Source organism: Dendrobates tinctorius, unplaced genomic scaffold (assembly GCF_039654945.1).
Source record: "Dendrobates tinctorius isolate UK_male_01 unplaced genomic scaffold, ASM3965494v1 ptg000028l, whole genome shotgun sequence".
In the NCBI taxonomy this organism is placed as follows: domain Eukaryota; kingdom Metazoa; phylum Chordata; class Amphibia; order Anura; family Dendrobatidae; genus Dendrobates; species Dendrobates tinctorius.
Genome location: NW_027361696.1, coordinates 51,475,450 through 51,497,084, shown reverse-complemented (window position 1 = coordinate 51,497,084; position 21,635 = coordinate 51,475,450). Strand labels below are relative to the sequence as shown.

General features: G+C 44.1%; 1 protein-coding gene and 1 long non-coding RNA gene across 4 annotated transcripts in view; one reads left to right on the top strand and one right to left on the bottom strand.

Moving 5' to 3' along the window:
- Nucleotides 1-5,469, bottom strand: part of LOC141085380 (guanylate-binding protein 6-like) — a 30,057-nt gene extending 24,588 nt beyond the window's left edge. The window contains exons 1-3 of one of the 3 annotated variants that reach the window (XM_073570685.1): nucleotides 5,344-5,445; nucleotides 1,366-1,476; nucleotides 746-954 (exon numbers count right to left, since the gene is read on the bottom strand). In XM_073570685.1, the coding sequence (XP_073426786.1) occupies nucleotides 746-935 (190 nt within the window). In that variant the 5' untranslated portion in view covers nucleotides 936-954; nucleotides 1,366-1,476; nucleotides 5,344-5,445. Of the gene's footprint in view, nucleotides 1-745; nucleotides 955-1,365; nucleotides 1,477-5,193; nucleotides 5,315-5,343 lie in introns of those variants that run through there. The other 2 variants (XM_073570687.1, XM_073570686.1) reach the window with 2 other exon arrangements.
- Nucleotides 5,380-21,635, top strand: part of LOC141085381 (uncharacterized) — a 29,345-nt gene continuing 13,089 nt past the window's right edge. The window contains exons 1-2 of the long non-coding RNA XR_012231285.1: nucleotides 5,380-5,514; nucleotides 15,162-15,231. This is a non-coding gene — a long non-coding RNA (uncharacterized lncRNA). The remainder of the gene's footprint in view (nucleotides 5,515-15,161; nucleotides 15,232-21,635) is intronic.

Genomic DNA, 21,635 nt, shown 5'->3' with positions numbered 1-21,635 from the left:
CACAGAGCTCACATCCAGCCTATGTTACTGGAAGAGACACAGGCCTCACATCCAGCCTATATTACTAAGAGACACACAGAGCTCATATCAAGCCTACAATACTGGGAGAGACACACAGACCTCACATCCAGCATATTTTAGTAAGAGACACAAAGATTTCTCAGCCATCCTACATTACTGGGAGAGGCACACAGATCTCACATCCAGCCTATATTACTAAGAGACACACAGAGCTCATATCAAGCCTACAATACTGGGAGAGACACACAGACCTCACATCCAGCATATTTTAGTAAGAGACACAAAGATTTCTCAGCCATCCTACATTACTGGGAGAGGCACACAGATCTCACATCCAGCCTATATTACTAAGAGACACACAGAGCTCATATCAAGCCTACAATACTGGGAGAGACACACAGACCTCACATCCAGCATATTATAGTAAGAGACACAAAGATTTCTCAGCCATCCTACATTACTGGGAGAGGCACACAGAGCTCACATCCAGCCTATATTACTGGGAGAGAAAATCCCACAAGGCAAAAATCTGTAACTTGAAATCAGGCTGCAATCTGCATATCAGGGAGCTAAAAATGAATGAAGGAAAGAAGATTGCAGACATAAAAGGTAACCACTATGACATGAAAAAAAAAAAAAAAAACACACTCTCCACGTACTAAATGCTCTTAGCCTTTATGGCTACTTTCTGATAGAAACCACTCTTCTCTGTAGGATTACTCACCACCATTACATCCAGCCAGCCTGTTCATCAAAAACGATTTTCCTGTCCTATATTTTCCCACAATGGCGACCACAATGGCAGGGTCAGAGATTTGTTGGAGGATATCCACGGCCTCCTTATTGACCACCAGATTGCTTCCTTCATTTTCTATCAGGCACACTGGTAGTGGCATCGACCACACCGGAGGCATTTTTATTTTTTCTGAGGCGCTAAAGAAGAGATAAGAAGTGATTTATTAATAACTCAATAGGGTCACATTTATCACAATTTTCCACTTTTTGTTGCCCATAGCAACCAATAATAGAACTGCTTTCATTTCTAAAACTGCTGTTGAAAAATGAAAAATTGCGCTGTGGCTGGTTCCCATAGGCAATAAATACAAAGCAGCAGCCGGCAGCACTTCAGAGTCCAATGAACCCAGTTGGAAAATACATACCAAAAATAACTTTTTTAATAGTGCAATATGTACCATGTTAGTGGGCGGAGCCTTGTTGGTGATTGGAGCACATGTCTACACACTATATAAAGCTGCCATGTTTCATGTTGTATGCTTGAAAAAAACCTTAATGGTCGAAATGTTGCAATATGGCAAAATTAAGATCGACTTTTATTTTTTTCACCTGGACTGGATGCTGTTCCCTTTTATTTTTCTTTCCCATGGGCATCAATAAAGGTTGAACTGAGACAGGTCCTCACAACCCGAAATTTTGCTAGAATTTGCACTAACTGAACTGTGGGAAAAAAAAAAAAAGTGGATTTGCGCAAATCCAAATATTTAAAAAAATTCATATTATTTTTGATTTGTTACGAGTCTTTTCATTCATCTTTCCTGTCCATTCCATCTGCCATTGGTCTTGTTACCTGGCTGTCCCATTAGCGCCAACCTTAAAGAGAATGTGTCAGATAATTGCCCATTTATCCAATTTTGGGGTATTTTTCCTAAACAAATTGGCAATGTTTTTCTTTTTTTCTGTGTCACAATCGTTGACCAGGCAAATTTGGTAAGAACTCTGGAACTCTTTAACAAATCCCAGTGATTTGGAGACTGTTTTTTTCATGACACATTATACTTTATGACCATGGTAAATTTAGGTCGATATGTTTTGTGTTAGTTTATAAAAAAATATCAGAAATTTGACAAAAGTGTAAAGAAACTTTGCAATTTTCAAACTTTTAATGATTATCCCTTTAAGGCCTCATACCCATTGGCGATTAAAAAAACGGTCCGATTTCGGGACTGGAAAAAAGGGTGGAGTGTTATGCCAGTGTCATGCGATTTTTTTGCGATTTATTTTTTTTTTTTTTCCCCCATCCGTTTTCCGTCCGTTTTTTTTTCCCAGCCACTCTTTTTCTACAGTCATTTACTGACCATTTACAGTGTTCTATACCACAGAATGGTGATGTATCCGTTAAAAACAGATGAAAAACGGATGGTCTGTTTTTGGTCCGTTTTTTAATTGCACCCATTGACTTATATTGCCGAAAATCGCGGCAAATCGCAGCATGCTGCGATTTTTTTCTCAGACCTAATTCTGATAGTCATACCATAGAAAAACATTAATAACAACATTTCCCTCATGCCTGCTTTACATCAGCACCATTTATAAGATGTTCTTTTATTTTGTTAGCATTTTAAGAGGTTTAATAATGGAGCAGCATTTTTTCCTTGGAAATTTACAAAAAAAAAAATTTAGGCACCTATCCAGATTTAAAGTGACTTTAGGGGTCCCATATATTGGAAACCCACCAAAAGTGATACCATTGAAAACTGTTGTCAGGTAGTTTATTAACCCTTCAGGTGATTTTCAAGAATTAATGCAAAGTGACATAACAGGAATGAAAAAGCGTATCTTTATCACCTAAATGTCGCTAACTTCTGAACAGGTCCCTATAGCCGGCAGACTCCAAGGCCGCCATTTGGTCATGAATTGCCATGGCAAACGTCAGGACCACACAATCATGATCACAGGGTGCCGATGGGGATAAAGAGGGAGAAGCCACACCCTGTTAACCATTTATATGTAGTCACTATTGACAGCAGCATCTAAGGGGTTAAATGGAACCTGTCACCTCGTTTTTTTCAGGTTCCCTTTAAACAGATATGGACGGATGGTGGCTAATGCAGCAAGTTGTCATCTATAGTGTACAGCCGACAGTTGCTGCATTGTCACCTGTATGAGGAGATTATTCTCCTATACCTCAGGTCAGTAAAAAGACGTATTGGCTGCCATTAAGGGGTTAAAAAAGGTAATTTAGCTTTTTTAGTTTTCAGCAGGCTCATTATCATTAGAGGCAGGATTACAGTTACAGGTATCGCCTCTGCACACAGCTGATAAAATAGGATCCACTAATCGCCATAGGTGATGTCACAGCAGACCCTGCTCAATGGCCTTTGCACACGCTCATTAGATGCTTCAATACAAAAAAAAAAAAAAATCAGACTATTGCTGCTAATGTACATGTGCATTTTCTGAAACAGCAAAAAGTTAGAGACTGGAAAAGCCCCGGTGGCCAGTGTGAGAATTGCAAGAGTTCTGTTTGTATTTTTAATACAGATTCAAAAATATTTGGAAAATAATTTAACACAAACCTAACTAAACATCAAATTATTTCCTAATGGCACATTCCCTTAAATGGTCGCTTAAAGTGTTTGTTCCGAGATTTGAATTTATCCACTGTTAATAGGTTAGGAGATAACTTACTGGTTAATGCAAGTCTGAGGCAGCGTTCACATGTTCAGGTTTTTTTGCGCTTTCGCGGAGGTTTTTACTGCGCGATTTTGCCACGAAAACGCAAAAAAAACAGCATCCCATGCAATCCTATGGGATTCCGCAATGCTGTGCTAATGCTGCTGATTTTCCCGCGGCGGAAATCGCATTGCGGAAAAATCTGCAGCATGCTCATTTAGCGGAATCGCGGCGATCCCGCACCCATAGGAATGCATTGTTCCGCTTACTTCCCGCATGTGGCTGTGCACACCATGCGCAAAGTAAGCAGAACATTTGCGGATGGTACCCATGGTCCGGAGGAGAGGAGACTGTCCTCCGGGCTCTGGGTACCATATCCCTGTAAAAAATAGAATTAAAATTAAAAAAAAAAAAAAATCGGGTTATATTCACCTCCCGACGTCCCACGCAGCGTCCCCAGGTTTCAGCGATACACGCGGTAGCTCCTGTTCCCAGTAATGCAATGCGATGACCTTTGCTGACATCGCGTCTCGCGATAATGTAGCGATCTCGCGAGACCGCGACATCATCAAAGGTCATTGCCGCAATGCATCACTGGGAACGGGAGCTGTCGCGTGTATCGCTGAAGCCTGGGGACGCTGCGTGGGACGTCGGGAGGTGAATATAACCCGATTTTTTATTATTTTTAACAATAGATCTTTTTACTACTGATGCTGCATAGGCGGCCTCAATAGTAAAAAGTTGGTCACACTCGTCAAACACTGTTTGACGAGTGTGACCAACATGTCAATCAGTTCTCCAAGCGATGCTACAGATCACTTGCAAAACGCTAGTTTTTCAGTGGGAAAATCGCGGGTATTTAAAATGCGATTTTCCCACGGACTGGAATTCCGGAATTCTCGCGGTAACTTCTGCTACGTGTGAACCCAGCCTGACTGCTAGACCCCCAGTGCTGCTAAAAAGAACGGAGAGGCATCTGAGGTTGTGAACCTCCATCCTATGCATTGTCAATGGGAGCACCGGCGCTTCCATTGAGAATGATTGGTGTGGAGGTTTACATTGACCTCTGCCCTCTTCAGGTATAAATAATATTATATATCCCTATTGAAGCCCCTGAGTGTGCTCTCCAGCAATACCCCTTTTATGGCCATGTTGTGATACCTCCACTCAATATGAGGGACCCCACAGCCCCCAACTCAGTATGAGGTCCCACACACCAAGCGAGGTGCTCACCAGGACCTGGACAGAATGAGGCCCCCCACAGCACACCACTCAGTATGAGGGTCCCATTACACAGTATTGAACCCACCATTCAGAATTATGGCCCCTCACTCAGTATTATCACTCTCTCAGTATGGGAGCCCCCACAGGGTATGATTTCCCCTAACAACCCCCCAGAGCCTCTCACACAATACAATGGCCCCACACCTCCCCACCCAGTATAACGGCACCCACAGCCCATCACAGCCCCTCATAGTCCGCAGCTGTCACATAGTATTAGAACCCCATAGCCCCCATTTAGTATTATGAAATTTAAAGAGTATGTTGGTGCTATAGAAATAAAAATTATTATTGTGGCCTCCACCAGCATGATGACCCCAGGGGACCCCCACAATTACTGACACCTCCCCCAGGAGCGCGCCCCCTAGCCGTGGCGTGCAGTGTGATCATCACTGAGGCGCGGAGCCTCGGACTCCACACTACAGGCACACGTAGTGACACCATCACGCCTGCAGTGTGCGGCGGGGGGAACCAACTCACGTGCCCCAGTCTGCGCCGGACAGAGGTCGGATCTCGATACAAAACCGGTTGTCTTCATTCTTCACAACAACACATTGTAACCCTGCCCCAGTCATGTGACTGCCGTGTGCCTGTAGCAGGCCGTGCAGCTGTGTGTGCCGTGACACTCACCCCGTGCAGGATGGAGCCGTCACTCCCGGTCGGAGCCCGTTTGCCAATTTTCAGTGCAGCACCGGTTATGGCGCCTCCGTCTTCCTCCTCAGTCAGCCGGGCTTCTGGTCGCGTTTGTACTTTTCCAGCTCATATAACAGCGGAGACTGAAAGCGAAAGGAGATTTCACAAGTGAGGAAAATCCATCCGACCGTCCTAAAGAGGCAAGAATGCCGAGTCATTACACAGATGTAGCAGAGCTGAGGTGGTGGCGGCGCACAGTCCTCACTGTGTAACCTGCTCTGCAGACAAGCTCTGACAGCACAGAGAAGACCCCTGTATACCAGACCCTTCCTGTATTCAGACCCCCGTACACAGACCTCCAGTATACAGACCCCCCCCTGTATACAGACCCCAGACCAGACCCTCCAGTATACAGACCCCCCCCTGTATACAGACCCCAGACCAGACCCTCCAGTATACAGACCCCTCCAGTATACAGACCCCAGACCAGACCTCCAGTATAAAGACCCCCCTGTATACAGACCCCAGACCAGACCTCCAGTATACAGACCCCCAGACCAAACCCTCCAGTATACAGACCCCCCCGTATACAGACCCGAGACCAGACCCTCCAGTATACAGACCCCTCCAGTGTACAGACCCCAGACCAGACCTCCAGTATACAGACCCCCAGACCAAACCCTCCAGTATACAGACCCCCCCGTATACAGACCCCAGACCAGACCCTCCAGTGTACAGACCCCCCCTGTATACAGACCCCAGACCAGACCTCCAGTATAAAGACCCCCCCTGTATACAGACCCCAGACCAGACCTCCAGTATACAGACCCCCAGACCAAACCCTCCAGTATACAGACCCCCCCGTATACAGACCCCAGACCAGACCCTCCAGTATACAGACCCCTCCAGTGTACAGACCCCCCCTGTATACAGACCCCAGACCAGACCTCCAGTATAAAGACCCCCCCTGTATACAGACCCCAGGCCAGACCCTCCAGTATACAGACCCCCCCTGTATACAGACCCCAGACCAGACCTCCAGTATAAAGACCCCCCTGTATACAGACCCCCCCTCTATACAGACCCCAGACCAGACCTCCAGTATACAGACCCCCCTGTATACAGACCCCAGACAAGACCTCCAGTATACAGACCCCTCCAGTGTACAGACCCCCCCTGTATACAGACCCCAGACCAGACCTCCAGTATAAAGACCCCCCCTGTATACAGACCCCAGGCCAGACCCTCCAGTATACAGACCCCCCCTGTATACAGACCCCAGACCAGACCTCCAGTATAAAGACCCCCCTGTATACAGACCCCCCCTCTATACAGACCCCAGACCAGACCTCCAGTATACAGACCCCCCTGTATACAGACCCCAGACAAGACCTCCAGTATACAGACCCTCCAACAGGGCCGGACTGGGACTAAAATCCGGGCCGACCCGAGAGATTACGGCGCCCTAGGCAAAACTATTTTGTTGCGCCCCTACTATTCTTGGCAGTAGATGAAAACTTGGGATATAAATTTAGGAGCAAAGTAAACCACAACAACAATGATTAATTAACTCTCTCCTAACTCTTTAATCTTCTGAGAAGTTGTATAGGACAAATGTATACAAAGTAATCAATAACACAAAACAAAAACGACCATAGGTAATTAAAATTTTTGTTTCCTTGCCTTTTTTTTTTTAAAAGGATGACACTAAGTCACCGAGATTAATTTGTTTAGCAACTTCAGATTCTATCGAAATTGTTGCCAACCCAACCAACCTCTCTTGCGTCATATTTGCCCTTAAATATGTACACTTTTCTTTCCATCCCTAAAACTTTTTGCATTTTGAAAAGATTTTTTATAATTTTTTCTATTTTTTCTCTGGCGCCCCCTTTGGGTCAGCGCCCTAGGCGGCCGCCTAGTTCGCCTATACGTTTGGGCCTGCCCTGACTAAAATTCAGCCCTGGCATTTGAAGTTACACAGGCCCACTAGTCACATGGTGACTATATAATATCTTTGTACACTTGTAGGTTACAAGAAGTGAGAGGAGACTAACACGACTATATAACATGTAGTCACAGCTGTGCCCAGGATTTCAGCTCAGTCCTATTTATTGCTTTTAGGTACAGTACTCCTCCCAAAGCTCTGTCCCCTTTTGTACGCATGGTGACAGAATTCCTGGCAGAACTGCTATCCATTGGGCAACCAGACCCCCTGGTCATAGCCGCCCCTATCATACCTCCCAACTTTTGAACATGGGAAAGAGGGACAAAGACAGCGGCGCACACAGCGCGCCGCTGCAAATTTAGGCCACGCCCCGGCCACATCCATTTCACAACTAGTCACACCCATGTCCACACCTAATCGCACCCATTTAGCACTGCTGATCACACTGACTGGTACTGAGGGCACAGTGGCTGGCATTATGGGCACAGTAGTTGGTACTAAGGAAGAGAGAAAACAGAGAAAAAAGAAAACAAAGAAAAAGGAGAGCGAGAGAGAAAAAGAACAGAGAGAAAGAAGAAAACAGAAAGAGGGGAAAGAAAGAAGGAATAGAGAGAAAGATAGGAAAGAAAATGAAAGAAAGGGGAAAAAAGAACAGAGAGAGAGAAAGAAAAAAGAAAGAATAGAGAAAAAGAAAATGAGGGAAAGACAGAACAGAGAATGAGAAAGAAATAAAGATTCTATAAATATACTATAGCAGCCCGGCTCCCATTGTAGTGCCCACCTGAGCCTCCCGGTGCAGGACATATCATGATCCGCTCACATGGCCGGCATCCCCGATTCCAAGGTGATCCTGCTGTCTGCGCTGTCGGAGGAGGACATGGTGATGGATCTGAAGCATTCCTGGTTCCGTCACAATCTCCTCATGAAATTATCTCATGTCCGGTCAGCTTCCAGCACATCACTTCCGTTGGAACGTCATGTGCGAGTTTTAAAATGCTCCTCGGGGCTTCGCCGTGTACTCCTGTGTCCATGGGAAAAGCCGGCTTTGTATGCTTCGTACACACTTGGCTCCGCTCTGTACTTCCTGCACACATATGGCTCCACTCCGTACACAAGCGGCTCCACTCCGTACAGCGAGTACACACACGACTCCGCTCCGCACGCCCCGTACTCACGTGGCTCCGCTCCGTAAACCTCGTACACACGCGGCTCCGCTCACATTCACCTCGTACACATGCGGCTCCTCCTCTCCGTACACCTCGTACACGCGCAGCTCCGCTCCGTACACCTCGTACACGCGCGGCTCCGCTCATTCATCTCGTACACACACGGCTCCGCTCCATACACTTCGTAAACACGGCTCTGCTACATCCACCCTGTAAACCCCTCCTGACACCACACAGAAACTTACCGGCATCCAGCAATGCACCATGACAACCAGCATGACAGAGACCTGCATACATGGAGGCCCCTGATCATGTGACCCCTGACTCCTCCCCTCCTGTGACCTCATCACAGGTCCTGTGCGCATAGAGTAGCCAATTGCAGCCTGAGAACGGAGCTGCCTGGGGGTCAGAAGTGCCGTGCAGTGTCTCATCCCGTCATTGAGGGGGGGGGACCCCGCTTTTGCGTGCAGTGCCCTGGAAGCAGGAACGGATCGAGCGGCCCACTACAGGCACCGGCCCTTCCCGATGGTCAGTCCGGCCCTGCCCTCCAGTATACAGACCCCCTGTATACAGACCCCAGACCTCCTGTATACAGACACCCCTTTATACAGACCTGAAACCGGACTCCCCTATATACCAACCCTATAAACAGACACCTGATCCCCACACCCCACCAATGAGACAACTTTGGTGACTTGGCCCCAGTGATACACAATAAAGCTAACGTTATCTGCAAAAAAAATTAAAATATCAGCTGCTTCAGTTTGGCTTATGGTCACTGTGAAAATTGAATTATTTTATTGGGGTTTCTGTAATTATATTTTTTCAGTCTATGAGCTTTGGGTGGTTAAAATAATCCCCAAAAATTGCTATACTCTCCCATCGTTTCTCGGAATGCAAGAAGGCGACCTTGTTGTTTTTATGCCTACTTTTATTTTCCATTTTTGCTCAATATCTTAGAACCCAAAAATACACAGTTTTTTTGCATTACTATCAGTATATAGAGTCTAATCCTTCCACCAGTAGCTCACATTCACTACAATGCACTGATACGTCATAATCCAGTACATGTATTTTAATTAAAAAATTCACCTAGCTTTTTTTTATCTCCTGCTTACTATATGCAAATAGAAGAGGACTAGAACTGTAGCACTAGCTATTGGGGTAGCAGTCCCAAAAAATCAATATCGACCCTTCAATGACCCTTAGCACATAACTTCGGATCAAAGCCACACTAGAAAAGAAGTCTGATTTGACAGGATAAGAAACCTCTGACTGTGACCTAAGTGGAAACATCTCTCCTTGTGCGAGGAGACTTATGGGCCATGCAGTGCTTTTCTTGGGGAATTAAATATGCAAATTGTCTCTTCAGAGATTAAAGAGGTTGGCCACTGCTTTTAAATATATGACCTATCCTTACGATAGGTCATCAGTGTCTGGTCAGCCGGGGTCCGACACCCAGCACTCCCGCTGATCTACTTTTATTGGTGTCTTCGGCCGCCGGCAGGAAGTACTCGCGTGCTGAGCTGCTCCATCTACTTGTAGTGGCTGCCACAGTGTACTAGACATCTGTCTCCTCTTGATTTGAATAGAAGGCGGATGTGCAGTACCAAGCCAGAAGTACCAAGTTGATGCACAGCTGGGCAAGTGAATACTTCTTGCTGGCAGCCGCCGACAACAGCTAATTGTCGGGGGTGTCGGACCCCAGCCAATCAGACATTATTGATCTAGTCCAAGGATAGGCCATCAATGTACAAGTAGTGGACAACCTCTTCAATAGAACTAGATCTCTAGTAATCCTAATAGTCAATATTGATATATGACGGTGTAAGGAGACCTACAGGCCATGCATGCTTCTGGTAATTTAATTGTCTTTTCAAAGAGGAAGAGAGCTAGATCTCTTGTAATCCTAATAGTCAATTTTGACCCAATAATAATCCTTGCCACATGATGTCGGAGAAGCCAAACCAGACGTTATTTGCAGACACATGTTTCAGGGTGTTTGCCCCTAATTAGTTCAAAACACATAGGAAAAAGGATTGTGTGTTGATCGTTGGGGTGTCTGCAGGAATCTTTAGAATGGAGCTCTGTATATCTGTCCTGAATGGGGTGGAGGTGCGAATACTCCATTCATCGTCCCATAGACAATGCATGGAGTATGTGCAGCCTCATTCAGGACAGGGCTACTTAGTCCTTTTCTGGGGATTTTAGAGCTCCCACTTTGGGATCGCTGGAAGTGTGGTCCTATCAGAGACCCAGTGAACGGCACGTTATTTCCTATCCAATGAAAGGGGCATAAATAAGTAAATAAGTTACTGATCTTTTGCGGATTATTTGATTTTACAGCAATCAGAGTCACTGATCATTTGCAATAAATTTATTCAATTATTTGTGGCAAATTTAATCTGATTTGAATTATGTAAGATTTGCTCATGTCTGATTGAATGCAAATGTTGGTCCTCCCGATCACCGGCATATAAATGACATCTTAAGTTACTGCACATATTAAGGATATTTCCTCTATTTCTTCTGTTTGGTTTCACTGATTGTATTTTCCAACGAAGAACTGAAAGTGAAAGATTTCTTAAGAATGTGAGTTCCTCAATACAGTTGTCACTGCCAGTAACTTTTAAAAAGACCCTGTCAGCAGGATTGTGCACAGTAACCTACAGACAGTGTCAGGTCAGTGCCGTTATACTGATTACAATGATACCTGGTGATGAAATCCGTCTTGTGGTTGTTGTTTAATTTTTATTTTTCAGTTTTGAGTTAATGACATGCTCGTGCTCCCGGGCAGCCTGTGGGGGGTCTTCATGTGGTGCTCTGATTAGATATTCATCTGTATGGCTTCTGACAGCTCACTGATCCCTCAATGACCTGCCCTCTAGTTTACATACTAAATATATGTACATACTGAAGAAAAAAAAAGCCTTCTGCAGGCAGGCACCTGCAGAAAAAAAATGTCCTCCTCCAAGATGGCATCTCCCGCGCCTGCGCAGTAGCAGCTATCGGCGATCACCAATAGCTGTTATTGCGCAGGCGCCATCTTGCTAAAGAAGGAAAAAAAATCCTCCAAGTTTTCGCCACCCTCGCCTGCGCAGTAGCAGCTATCGGCAATCACCAAGAGCTGCTGCTCTGCAGGCGGCGCCATTTTGGAGAATTATATTTTTTCTTCTTTAGCGATATGGTTCCGCTGGCGCCTGCGCAATAGCAGCTATTGGATGACCTCTATATACACTGATAGCTGCTACTGCGCAGGTTTTTTTTTCATACTCCTCAGGAAAACCTCAAGCAAAATTATTAACTACACAATAAACATGTGATTATGCTGTGGCACCTGCCTGCAGAAGGGTTTTTTTTTATACTACAGTATATAGAATATTCATTATGTTAACTAGGGGGCAGGTCAGTGAGAGATCAGTGACTTGTCAGAAGCTATATAGATGAATACCTAATCAGAGCACCACATGAAGACCCCCCACAGGCCGCACCGGAGCACGAGCAAATCATTAACACATAACTGAAAATAAAGATTAAACAACCACAAGACAGATTTCATCACCTGGCATCATTGTAATCAGTGTAACGGCGCCAACCTGACACTGTCTGTACGTTACTGTGCACAATCCTGCTGACGGGTTCCCTTTAAAGACTGGTCGGCCATTGAAGAAGCAACAAAACTGAGTGAAATGGAGCAAAACTGAGTTTTTCATGAAACACAATCCATGTTGTGCATCCAAGCATGGAGACTTGATTGGTAGTGTTAACAGGTACGCGGATGTAACAGCGCAGACAATGAGGAGACAGTGGTACTTAAACAGCTACTTGTTTGGCTAACATGATTATCTTTGTATATGTACATAGTGAATTATAAAAAGAAAACGTTGCTCGTGCGGAGCAATGGGGCTGGATCGCTGGTAAGGTGAATGTGATTACTTATCTGCGGGTGCAGCTGTCAGTCACAACACTGAGAAACACAGGACACATCTCTCCCACGTCTGCACACACTGGATCTACACACAAAACACAGCGTGAACGCTCCCTTAGAATTAATCGCTTGAAATTCTTTTTTTTTATTCCATTACGAACTGGTTGTTTCGTCCGACTAACGTCTTGAAGATTGCCGTTGCATTTAACTCACGTAATTCGTATTGCAATTAAAAAATTGAGTTATCTGAAAAAATTTCCCCCAAAACTCATCAATAGGGAATCATACTGGATTTTCAAATCAACTCTATCACCTGAAAGCCTCAATGAATGAATTGAAAACACCATCCAACAAAGGGTTAATTTGATGGCAACGTCTCAGAAGCACCATTATTTGGCAGCGCTCTTTGTAGCCTTTATCCGTGTTAGTATAGTGAATAACGTGCGTCACTACTGGGCCTGACACCATTGTCTTTTATTTAGGCGGCTCAAAATGTCACACAGGCCCTAACGGGAGCCACCAGTATTTCCCACTAGACTGCAAATCCCAGATTGGTGAATTACTTGGTACACAGCACATTCATCAAAGTCTCCGTCTTTGTTCCCTTCAGCACGGCCCCGACCCACACTCTGTACCATATGTCTACGCTGGGAGAAACGGCTCACACAAACATCCCATTCTGCCACCTGGTCATCTATCTCGGACCTGGCTCAGCTCATTCGGCTTGGATCTCTCAGCTCTGGTTACTCGATCCTCCACTTGCATCAGTGTGTGTTTCTCTTCATTCCTTCTCCTTACAGTAGAACCCAGTCCAATAATCTCTGGCCACTGAAGCACCTCGTACCTGACGGCATCCCCAGCTCTTTAGATATTTCTGTACCAGGCCGGCTATTCAAAAGAGGAGCCGGGGATGCAGTCAGGCAAGAGGTGGTTCTCAGAACTTCCATCCAAAATTGACATGGTCAATGGTCTTGATCTAGTGAATCGATTTGCACCATTTCTGACAGAGACCTAATACGGCATCCATACAACTCAATTGGACCAAACTGAAAAGTGTTTCTCTATTGGATTCAATATCAGAGATTTTCTATACTAGAAGTATTGATTTTAGCCTCCTGCTCCCCATCTATAAAAGTCATGCCTTTGATCCACAAATAGTACATATGACCTCCTTTACCACAATCAGATCTCGAAATCTAGAAACCACAAAATAGACTCGGTAAATAAAAATATAGACACCGGACCCCTATATATGGACTTTAGATTAGACCCCTTAAGCAAATATAAACACCTCTACATATGTAAATATGAACTCTAGACCAGATTCCGTAAAACATACACTTCATACAGATCCCTAGTATGCTAATCCTAGACTAGACCACTCTGTATACGGTCTAGAGATGAGAAAATCGATTTAAAGCAAAATTAATTTTACAAAATTTCCCAGAATCCATTTGTTCCATTTCCTGAATTCTTTTCAGAGTCGGGAAGGAGCTAAAAAAAAAAATATTTTTGAAATTGTTTGGTTCATTTTTTCTGCCTCCGGTTTTCTTTTCTTTAGTCTTCATTCTTCGATGTCAATACTCACAAGACTTTGAGACTTGCAGCACTAAACACGTCATGACTGTTATGGTCTTCTGTGAGGCCTCGTTAGTACTGGAGGCGTCGAAGAGTGAAGACTGAAGAGAAGAAAACCAGATCAGACATTAGGAAGTTCTAATTACAACATTAACCATAAGCTAAATACACTATGATATTAGAGGGCTGGGGGAACTGTATAAAGGGATTATTTTAGTTTATAGTGCAGCCCTATCTCATTCTTTAGCCGTATAACAATACTGTCATCTGTCATTGTCAGTTAGTGATGCGCTGATCTTGTCACAGTCTACACAGTAAAGCTGCTGAACGAGCTGCTGGAAATGTTAGTCTATAATTCGTCATCCAATTACATTTTTAAGATTTTTTTCATGGATTGTGATGTAAAAGTCATCTCTGCTAATTTTTTAAAAGTTGCAGATTATGTAAACCTATAATAAATAATCTGCTGTTTGACCAGTATCTAGGGATATAGAATGGGAATTTTCATTTTTAGGTCTATTTTAAATTCAAATTTTTGCTCAATATGTTAGAAATGAGTAATGAAAGCTAAAGTTGAAGGACCTTCACTATTCATCACATGGTTCAGTTCTTGTAAAGCTTTTCGGCACGTTGGTAGTGTGTAGCTCACATTTGCCACTTTGCCCTAATATTTTTGACCCTCCCAGATGCCCCTTAGACAAAGAGCCTCACGGGATCACTAGTAAAAAGGTGCGATGGCATCAGTAAATCACCTATAGATGGCACACCCAAACAATCCTCCAAAAAGGTCAACAAAACTTTACATAACTGCCCAATTTTGTGAATATTTGCCTAAAATCTCATCCTTGTTATGACCTCTTTACTGGAGGGTAAAAGGTACGACAAAAGGTGTGTGAGAGGATATATGTGGCCAGCTTCAGAGCCCTGATAGGATACCCTGGTCTGGGGGTGGTGGAATACCACAACTTTTCTTATTGCCCCCTTTGGATGTCCTGCTTAGATATATGTTGGGCTTAATTAATAAAAGTTCTATGCCGGGAACATATCACCGAGAGTTATCTGGTTGGTAGAAATTGTCCCACCGTCCCAAATATTTTATCTTTCTTTCTCCTTTTTTTGCACTGTTAGTTGTTCTTGTATGACTCACAATTTATTACTATGCCGTTTTTGTGCCAAGTGTTATTTTGTTTTCTTGTAGCAGTCACAGGTCTGAAGACATGGAGGCACAATGAAAAGAAGGAGAAGGTCCTTGCCAAGAAGGGGGGAGAGTAAGTAAACTGACACAATAGAGAGCGCTGGTGCAAATATAGAGGCATAATCCAACCGAAGAAAAGAAAAACGCCGGCACTGCCGGTATAGAGTTGTGGGGCAGTTTACCCAGTAGGTGTTCAACAGCTTGTTGTTAGACATGGTAGGAAGGATGGCCTGGAAGATGCATCACCGCGTGCTCCCTTCCTCATGAGAAGGCTGCATTTGCCCTCTTGCAATTATGTTAGGCCCAACCAGGATCCAGAGCTTTAAGCATGTCGTCCATACAGCTCAGTTAAAAAGAAAAATGGCTCCAAATCAGTCTTTTTTTCAGTATGTCTAGATTTTTTGCATTTTTTTTTACAAATTCATTATGGCCTTTGCTTCATTTTATGTATTTTTTTTTAATCCTCAAGCTCTTTCCTCAGAGATCATAAAGTAGCAGGAGTATTTAGGCTTCCATCTGTATAACAAAGTTGTCGTTATATTCCCCGATAATGAGATGACTCTGCTGACTCTGTCCTTGTCTATACAGTAAAGCTGAAACACTCAGAAAGCAGGAAATGTCAGCCTACAATGTGTGCTTCAAAACTGAAAAATGTATTTTTATAGATTACCAGGTCAAATTCAGCTTTAAATAGTCAACAATATTTTATTCTACAATTCTAATTGTAGCATATATCCTTATTCGTTGTTTCAGATGTTACCATAAATGCAGGAAGGGAATTTTTGGGGTTTTATGTCCAATTTCATTTCCCATTTTTTCTCAATATTTTAGAAGTTGGAAATTATGAAAGTTCTTTATTTCACATGTTACAGTTCCTATGAGGTGTCCGCTCAGATCGGCAGTGGTAGCTCGCATGCACCATCATGCACTATTTCATAATCCTCCTAGTTGCACAACTAAACAGACACACTCATACCAAATGTCTAGGAAAGACAATAAAATATTGAAAAACTGCCAATTTTGGAAACATTTCTGTTCTATTTTGCGGTGTCCTTTCTTCAGAGCTCTGAATAACATGAAACGATACCGAAACCAGGGCTGAGCTGTTGTGCAAACAACTAAAAAGCCAACAAAAGGAAGTCTTCTAACTAAAGTGGCATTTTTCTTTCCCCAATATCAGCAAAAAAGACAACACAACAAAAATGACAAAATTAGACCACATGTATTGAGAAAAGAAAGAGGCTAAAACAATGAGTATCCAAACAAGAACATTTCTTTAGGGGGACGGGGATTAGCATGGGATAAGTGGGATGTGTATATTAGTATGATGTCTACTCAACCTGCTGATTCTCATGGCCTCTTATTTCTTTCAGAGTAGTTGTCTTCCAAAATTGGGGTTTTGTTAGATGCTATTTAGGCTAATTTAAGAGGGCTCCCTGTTTTTTTTCACCCAATACAAAGATTTTGGGGGGAGCCGCAGGAGCTTTCGTGTCAATAGAGTAACTGCTGACTGGTGAAGCAAGCTGACAGAAAATAAGTCTAGCAAAAGGACAGAATCAGGACAAGAAATGGAGTCCAGAAGTTCAGATAGAATAAGGCAAAGGTCACTATTTTTCTGAGTTTGTGTGGAGTGAATTACAAAAAAAATTAGCATTGTGGAGAATACAATTTTGTTGGTAAAATTTAATAAATATTAAATTGAAAAAATTGTTTCATGAGGAATGCAAATGCAGAAAGTAAAAGTTTTGCAGTTTCAACTTATCAAGCACTACATTTCGCCATTTACTCTGCGCCCTCAAATGTCCATCTAAAAACAGAAAAGTCATAAAGTGTAACCAAGAAACGTAACTAAATATTTGCCACCCTTCAGCCTTAACTTAACCAATAATTTACCATGGAGGTATAGAATGTGCAGATTAGAAATTGACCTATACCACCCAGTCTTGTCTGCTGTCCACCACTCTCCATTTCTTCCATTCTATTGTTTGATACACTGTGGCACTATGGATCGGGTTGTTCCTGTGACATCGTCATGCTCTCCTTGCCGTCTAGCCACAATCCTTTACCCTATGCCAGCCATATAACTTCAGATGTGACACCCTGCTTCTCCTAGTGGCCATCAGGTTCCATGTGTCATTCCACCATTGTTTGGCAAAATAGAAATTAGTAAAGTTGCTCAGTAAGTTACATGGAGACTATAGATGAGCAAATTGGTTTTCAGGACCCTGGTCAGGAGGCCAAATCATGTTCACTGAATGGGTGCCCTACGAAGCGCTTCCCACTTACTGAAATTCTCGGCGCCTTTGATGAACTGTAGATCCAAAATGGTCATCATTGTGACATGACGCACATATGATATCATACCAGACCCACCAATCAGGACAGATGTCATGGATGCTGGCAGGCAGGAGGTGATTTGTAGGGGCCAGGAATGGCCAATGTGGCTGCTGGACGAGGGTCCTGCAGATTGATGGAAAACTAAAAATCAATGGGAAAATAAAAAAAAATAATTATGGCTTATGGATGGAGGGGGATGTAAAAAATGAGGGCAAAAAAATAAAAATGTCATGATGGGAAGGGGTTAAAAGAAGCAAGTAAAATCATGCATTAGTCTTCAATTTGCCTTTGGATTTAATTTTTCACATTGATGAACAAAAGAGGCTGTAGCCAGAGATTCCTGCCGACAGCTGCTCTGTGTTTATTTCCAGTAAATTCCCTGTTTCCTGTAAATGTCTCCGATCTTCTCTGCCTACTTTTGGTTTCATTGTGAGACAATATAAATAAAAGGAGTTAAAATGAACATTGGCCTCCTGATCATGATGTTGTGAAAAATTCTCTGCTGATTATTTCTTCCATCTTTATAGATTTTTTTCTCTTTTTAAAGCTCCAAAGCCCTAGCACCGACATAGAACGATAGGAGTTTTTTATGAGATTTTACAAAATCTTCTTTCGAGTAGGGAATTCTTTGAAATAGAGAAATAAACATTACTTACAGGTCGTCCGATACGTGAAGTCCTGTATTACCACATTTGTAATTTACTTTGAAAATTCCTTATTGTAATAGCTATACAGCTTCCTGAGATGTTTCGATAGAGGAGACGTCTCAGGAGGATAGCCCCAAAGTCACTTCTCCATAGCCTTCATCACCCTCCCAGGATCACAGGATGTCATCAGGGAGGGGAAACTTTACCACAGCTTCTATGACTGCCATTCCATAACTGCAAATTCCAGACCTCCTCTGGTATTACCATCAGCCCAAACAGCACCCCTGCCGGGAGTTTCATGGCTGAGCAGCCTTACATCACTAAACACAATTCTGAGAGTCAGATGGCATGGTGTAAAGCCGCGACCATTGGACTCTGGAGGAAACGTGTTCTGTGGAGTGATGGATCACACTTCTCTATCTGGCATCTGATGCGTATCTTGGGGACTTTAACTGTGCATAAGGTAACCACCATGAGGCTATTTGTTGGACTTATACAGTATATATATAAATACTTTTGACTTAAATATGTATGTACTTTTATTACCGACCTAACTTTAGGTTTCTGCTTTGATTCAGCCTCTGTTAGATTTTTCTGCATATGCACTTTACTATCTATATGTTACCTTATATCTGCACGTTGTCACCTTTTGATTGCATTTTATCCATCTATTTCTGCGGTATATACATATATCAATTTTGAGTATTATGTTTTTATAACATCTTAAATATTCATTATTTTACCATTTTTTGCTACATAATTTTGCAGTCGAAGTGGTCCCTTGAGTTGTGCCCTTATTTTCTGGTAATTGTTCCCCACCCTATTCCACTTTTGTTGTGTATTCTATAATAAAATTTACTATATTACATTATTGGACATTTTCTTTGCTTTTTTTTCGTTGGTCAGCCAAACGTTACCGAAATAGAGGTCCAACCGGCAGGCCCTACTCGCAACCAGGGTAGCGTGGACCACTATCTGCAAATGGCCCTACAACACTGCCCAGTAGATGATCAGGAGAGACGTCTGCAGCTGATCCAGCAATACCAGGAGAGGCCGAGAGAGCCGAGTAAAAGGCCCAGCATGAGGCCGAGCGGGAAGAGAGACAGCACCAGCTGGATTTAGCCTGAATTCAGGGGCAGAGGTCTTCCCTGCCCAGCAGTGAGTCCAGCAACGCTCAGTTCCTTAAACCCAGGCCACAGCATGTTCCTATGATGGAGAAAGACGGGGACCTGGACATTTTTCTGCAGGGATTTGAAAAAGCCTGCAGACAGTACCAGCTGCCCGAGACCCAATGGGCTCGATATTTAACCCCAGGGCTCAAAGGAAAAGCTCTGGAGGTTTTTGTTTCTCTCCCAAGACCAAGATGGAAACTATAAGGCCATCAAGCAGGCCCTAATAAAGAAATACAAACTGACTCCTGAGGTCTACCGTAAAAAGTTCCGGAACCTCCAAAGTGTCCCACACAACAGCTACAGTGATGTGGTGCATGGACTCAGAACCCATTTTGACTAGTGGGTCCAAGTGCTGTCAGCAACCACCTTTGAGCAGCTGTGGGACCTTATGATAAAAGACCAGTTCCTACATCTTTGTCCAGCTGAGGTGCTACAGTTCATGATGAACCTGGAGCCAAAAGATGCAGACAAAGCAGCGCAGATCGCCGACACCTAAGAGGCCTACTGTAAACTGGAGGTGCCGAAGCTGGTCACCGCCAGCTGGAAATGGGGTAAGCCATCAACCAACCCCAGTACCCCTACCAGCCAACCCACCAGAGGCCTTGTCCCCTTTACCAACGCCAGGCCTACAACCGATCCCGGCAAGTGTTATTTCTGCAATCAGACTGGACATCTCAACACTACTTGTCCGGAGAAGCAGAAGAAGATCCCCCCCAGCCAAGGCCTCAGGGCCTAATGCAGAAGTTCTTTTGGTGAGTGGGGCGGTTGGGAGGGCCTGTGAAAATTTGCAGCACATCACCGTGGGGAGCAAGGTTGCTATAGTCCTCAAGGAAATTGGGCCAAACAAAGCCTCATCCTACTCAAACTGGTGGCCCCTGAAGAGTTTATTCCCAGGAAAACCCTGACTGTCACCGGGATTGGGGGCGTTCGCTGTCCCTTGAATATAGCCCATGTTTTTATAGATTGGGGTGCCGGGAGTGGGGTGAAGGAAGTGAGGTTGTCCGAAAACTTGCCCGTACACGTTTTTTGGAACTGATTTGGGAGGATGGTTGCTTATTATGTCCCTGACTCCCCTCCCCAATCTGATACTGAGGGTAATGATGATATGAAGATATATGCTTTACCTGATAATGATTTACTTGACGGTGATTTACCTGATAATGATTATGTATCTGAAGGTACAGGAATACTCAGCCACGTCACTCTGCAGGGTGAGATGGCTGAGGAACCCCTAACAGGAGAAAGCAACAGTGCTAAGGGAAATGGGGATAGGCATGGGAACCATGAGGAAGGTGATGCCGTGCAACTGACCATTGCCACAAAGGAAGGTAACTGCTCCATATATAGCACTGCTCCTGAAGTATTGGGGTGGACGAGGAAGTATTACCCATAGCCAAGCAGGCTGATGGGACTGTGGTAATCCCTGGGGAGACAGCCTACATAGCCACTGTCACCCACAGGCAGAGTGCCCAGAATGCAGGTAACGCCCTGCCTTCTGGACCCTCCTCTGTCAGAGAGATGACCGAACCAGAGGCGAACCCAGAGCAGGTCCTAGAGGGTCCCTGTGAGGAAGGTACCTTAACGTTGCTTCTGGCTGCCTCCAGCCAAGAGTTCCAGGCTGCTCTGCACTTAGATGCTAGCCTGGAGACCCCGAGAAACCTCGCCAAGAAGCCCACCTCCTAGACTGAGGAGATGGTGTTCTGAGAATGAGGGAGGTATACCGGGAGACAGTTCCCAGTAGATCCCAAAAGGGGGGTTGAGTGAAAGACAGCTGGTCATCCCTTACCAATTTAGGCATGAGTTGTTGCAGATTGCTCATGAGATTCCACTCGCTGGTCACTTGGGGATCAGAAAAACTAAGGCCCGGCTATCTTAAAACTTCTATTGGCCCAAATTGGGGACAGATATAACAAACTACTGCCGCTCCTGTATCACCTGTTAAAGAATGTGAAAGTCCGGGACTACTCCCAAAGCTCCCCTGATCTCTTTGCCAGTGATAGCCTTTCCAGAGGATCGCTGTGGACATTGTGGGACCACTGGCCATACCCAGCAGCTCTGGAAAGCAGTGCATCCTTACTGTGGTAGACTATGCTACCCAGTACCCGGAGGCAGTGGCTCTGTCCTAAACTAGGGTGGATAAGGTGGTGGTTGCCCTGTTAGCCATCTTTTCATGTTGGAATATGTTTGGTGCAACAACTCCATTCCTGTCTATGAGTATTTAGTTGCTAAATGTGTATGCTGTTTCTAAAGTAAAAAAAAACAAATTCCCAGACACTCACACAGGGTTAGCATGTGACTGTATTTCCCGTGTCTGTGTATGA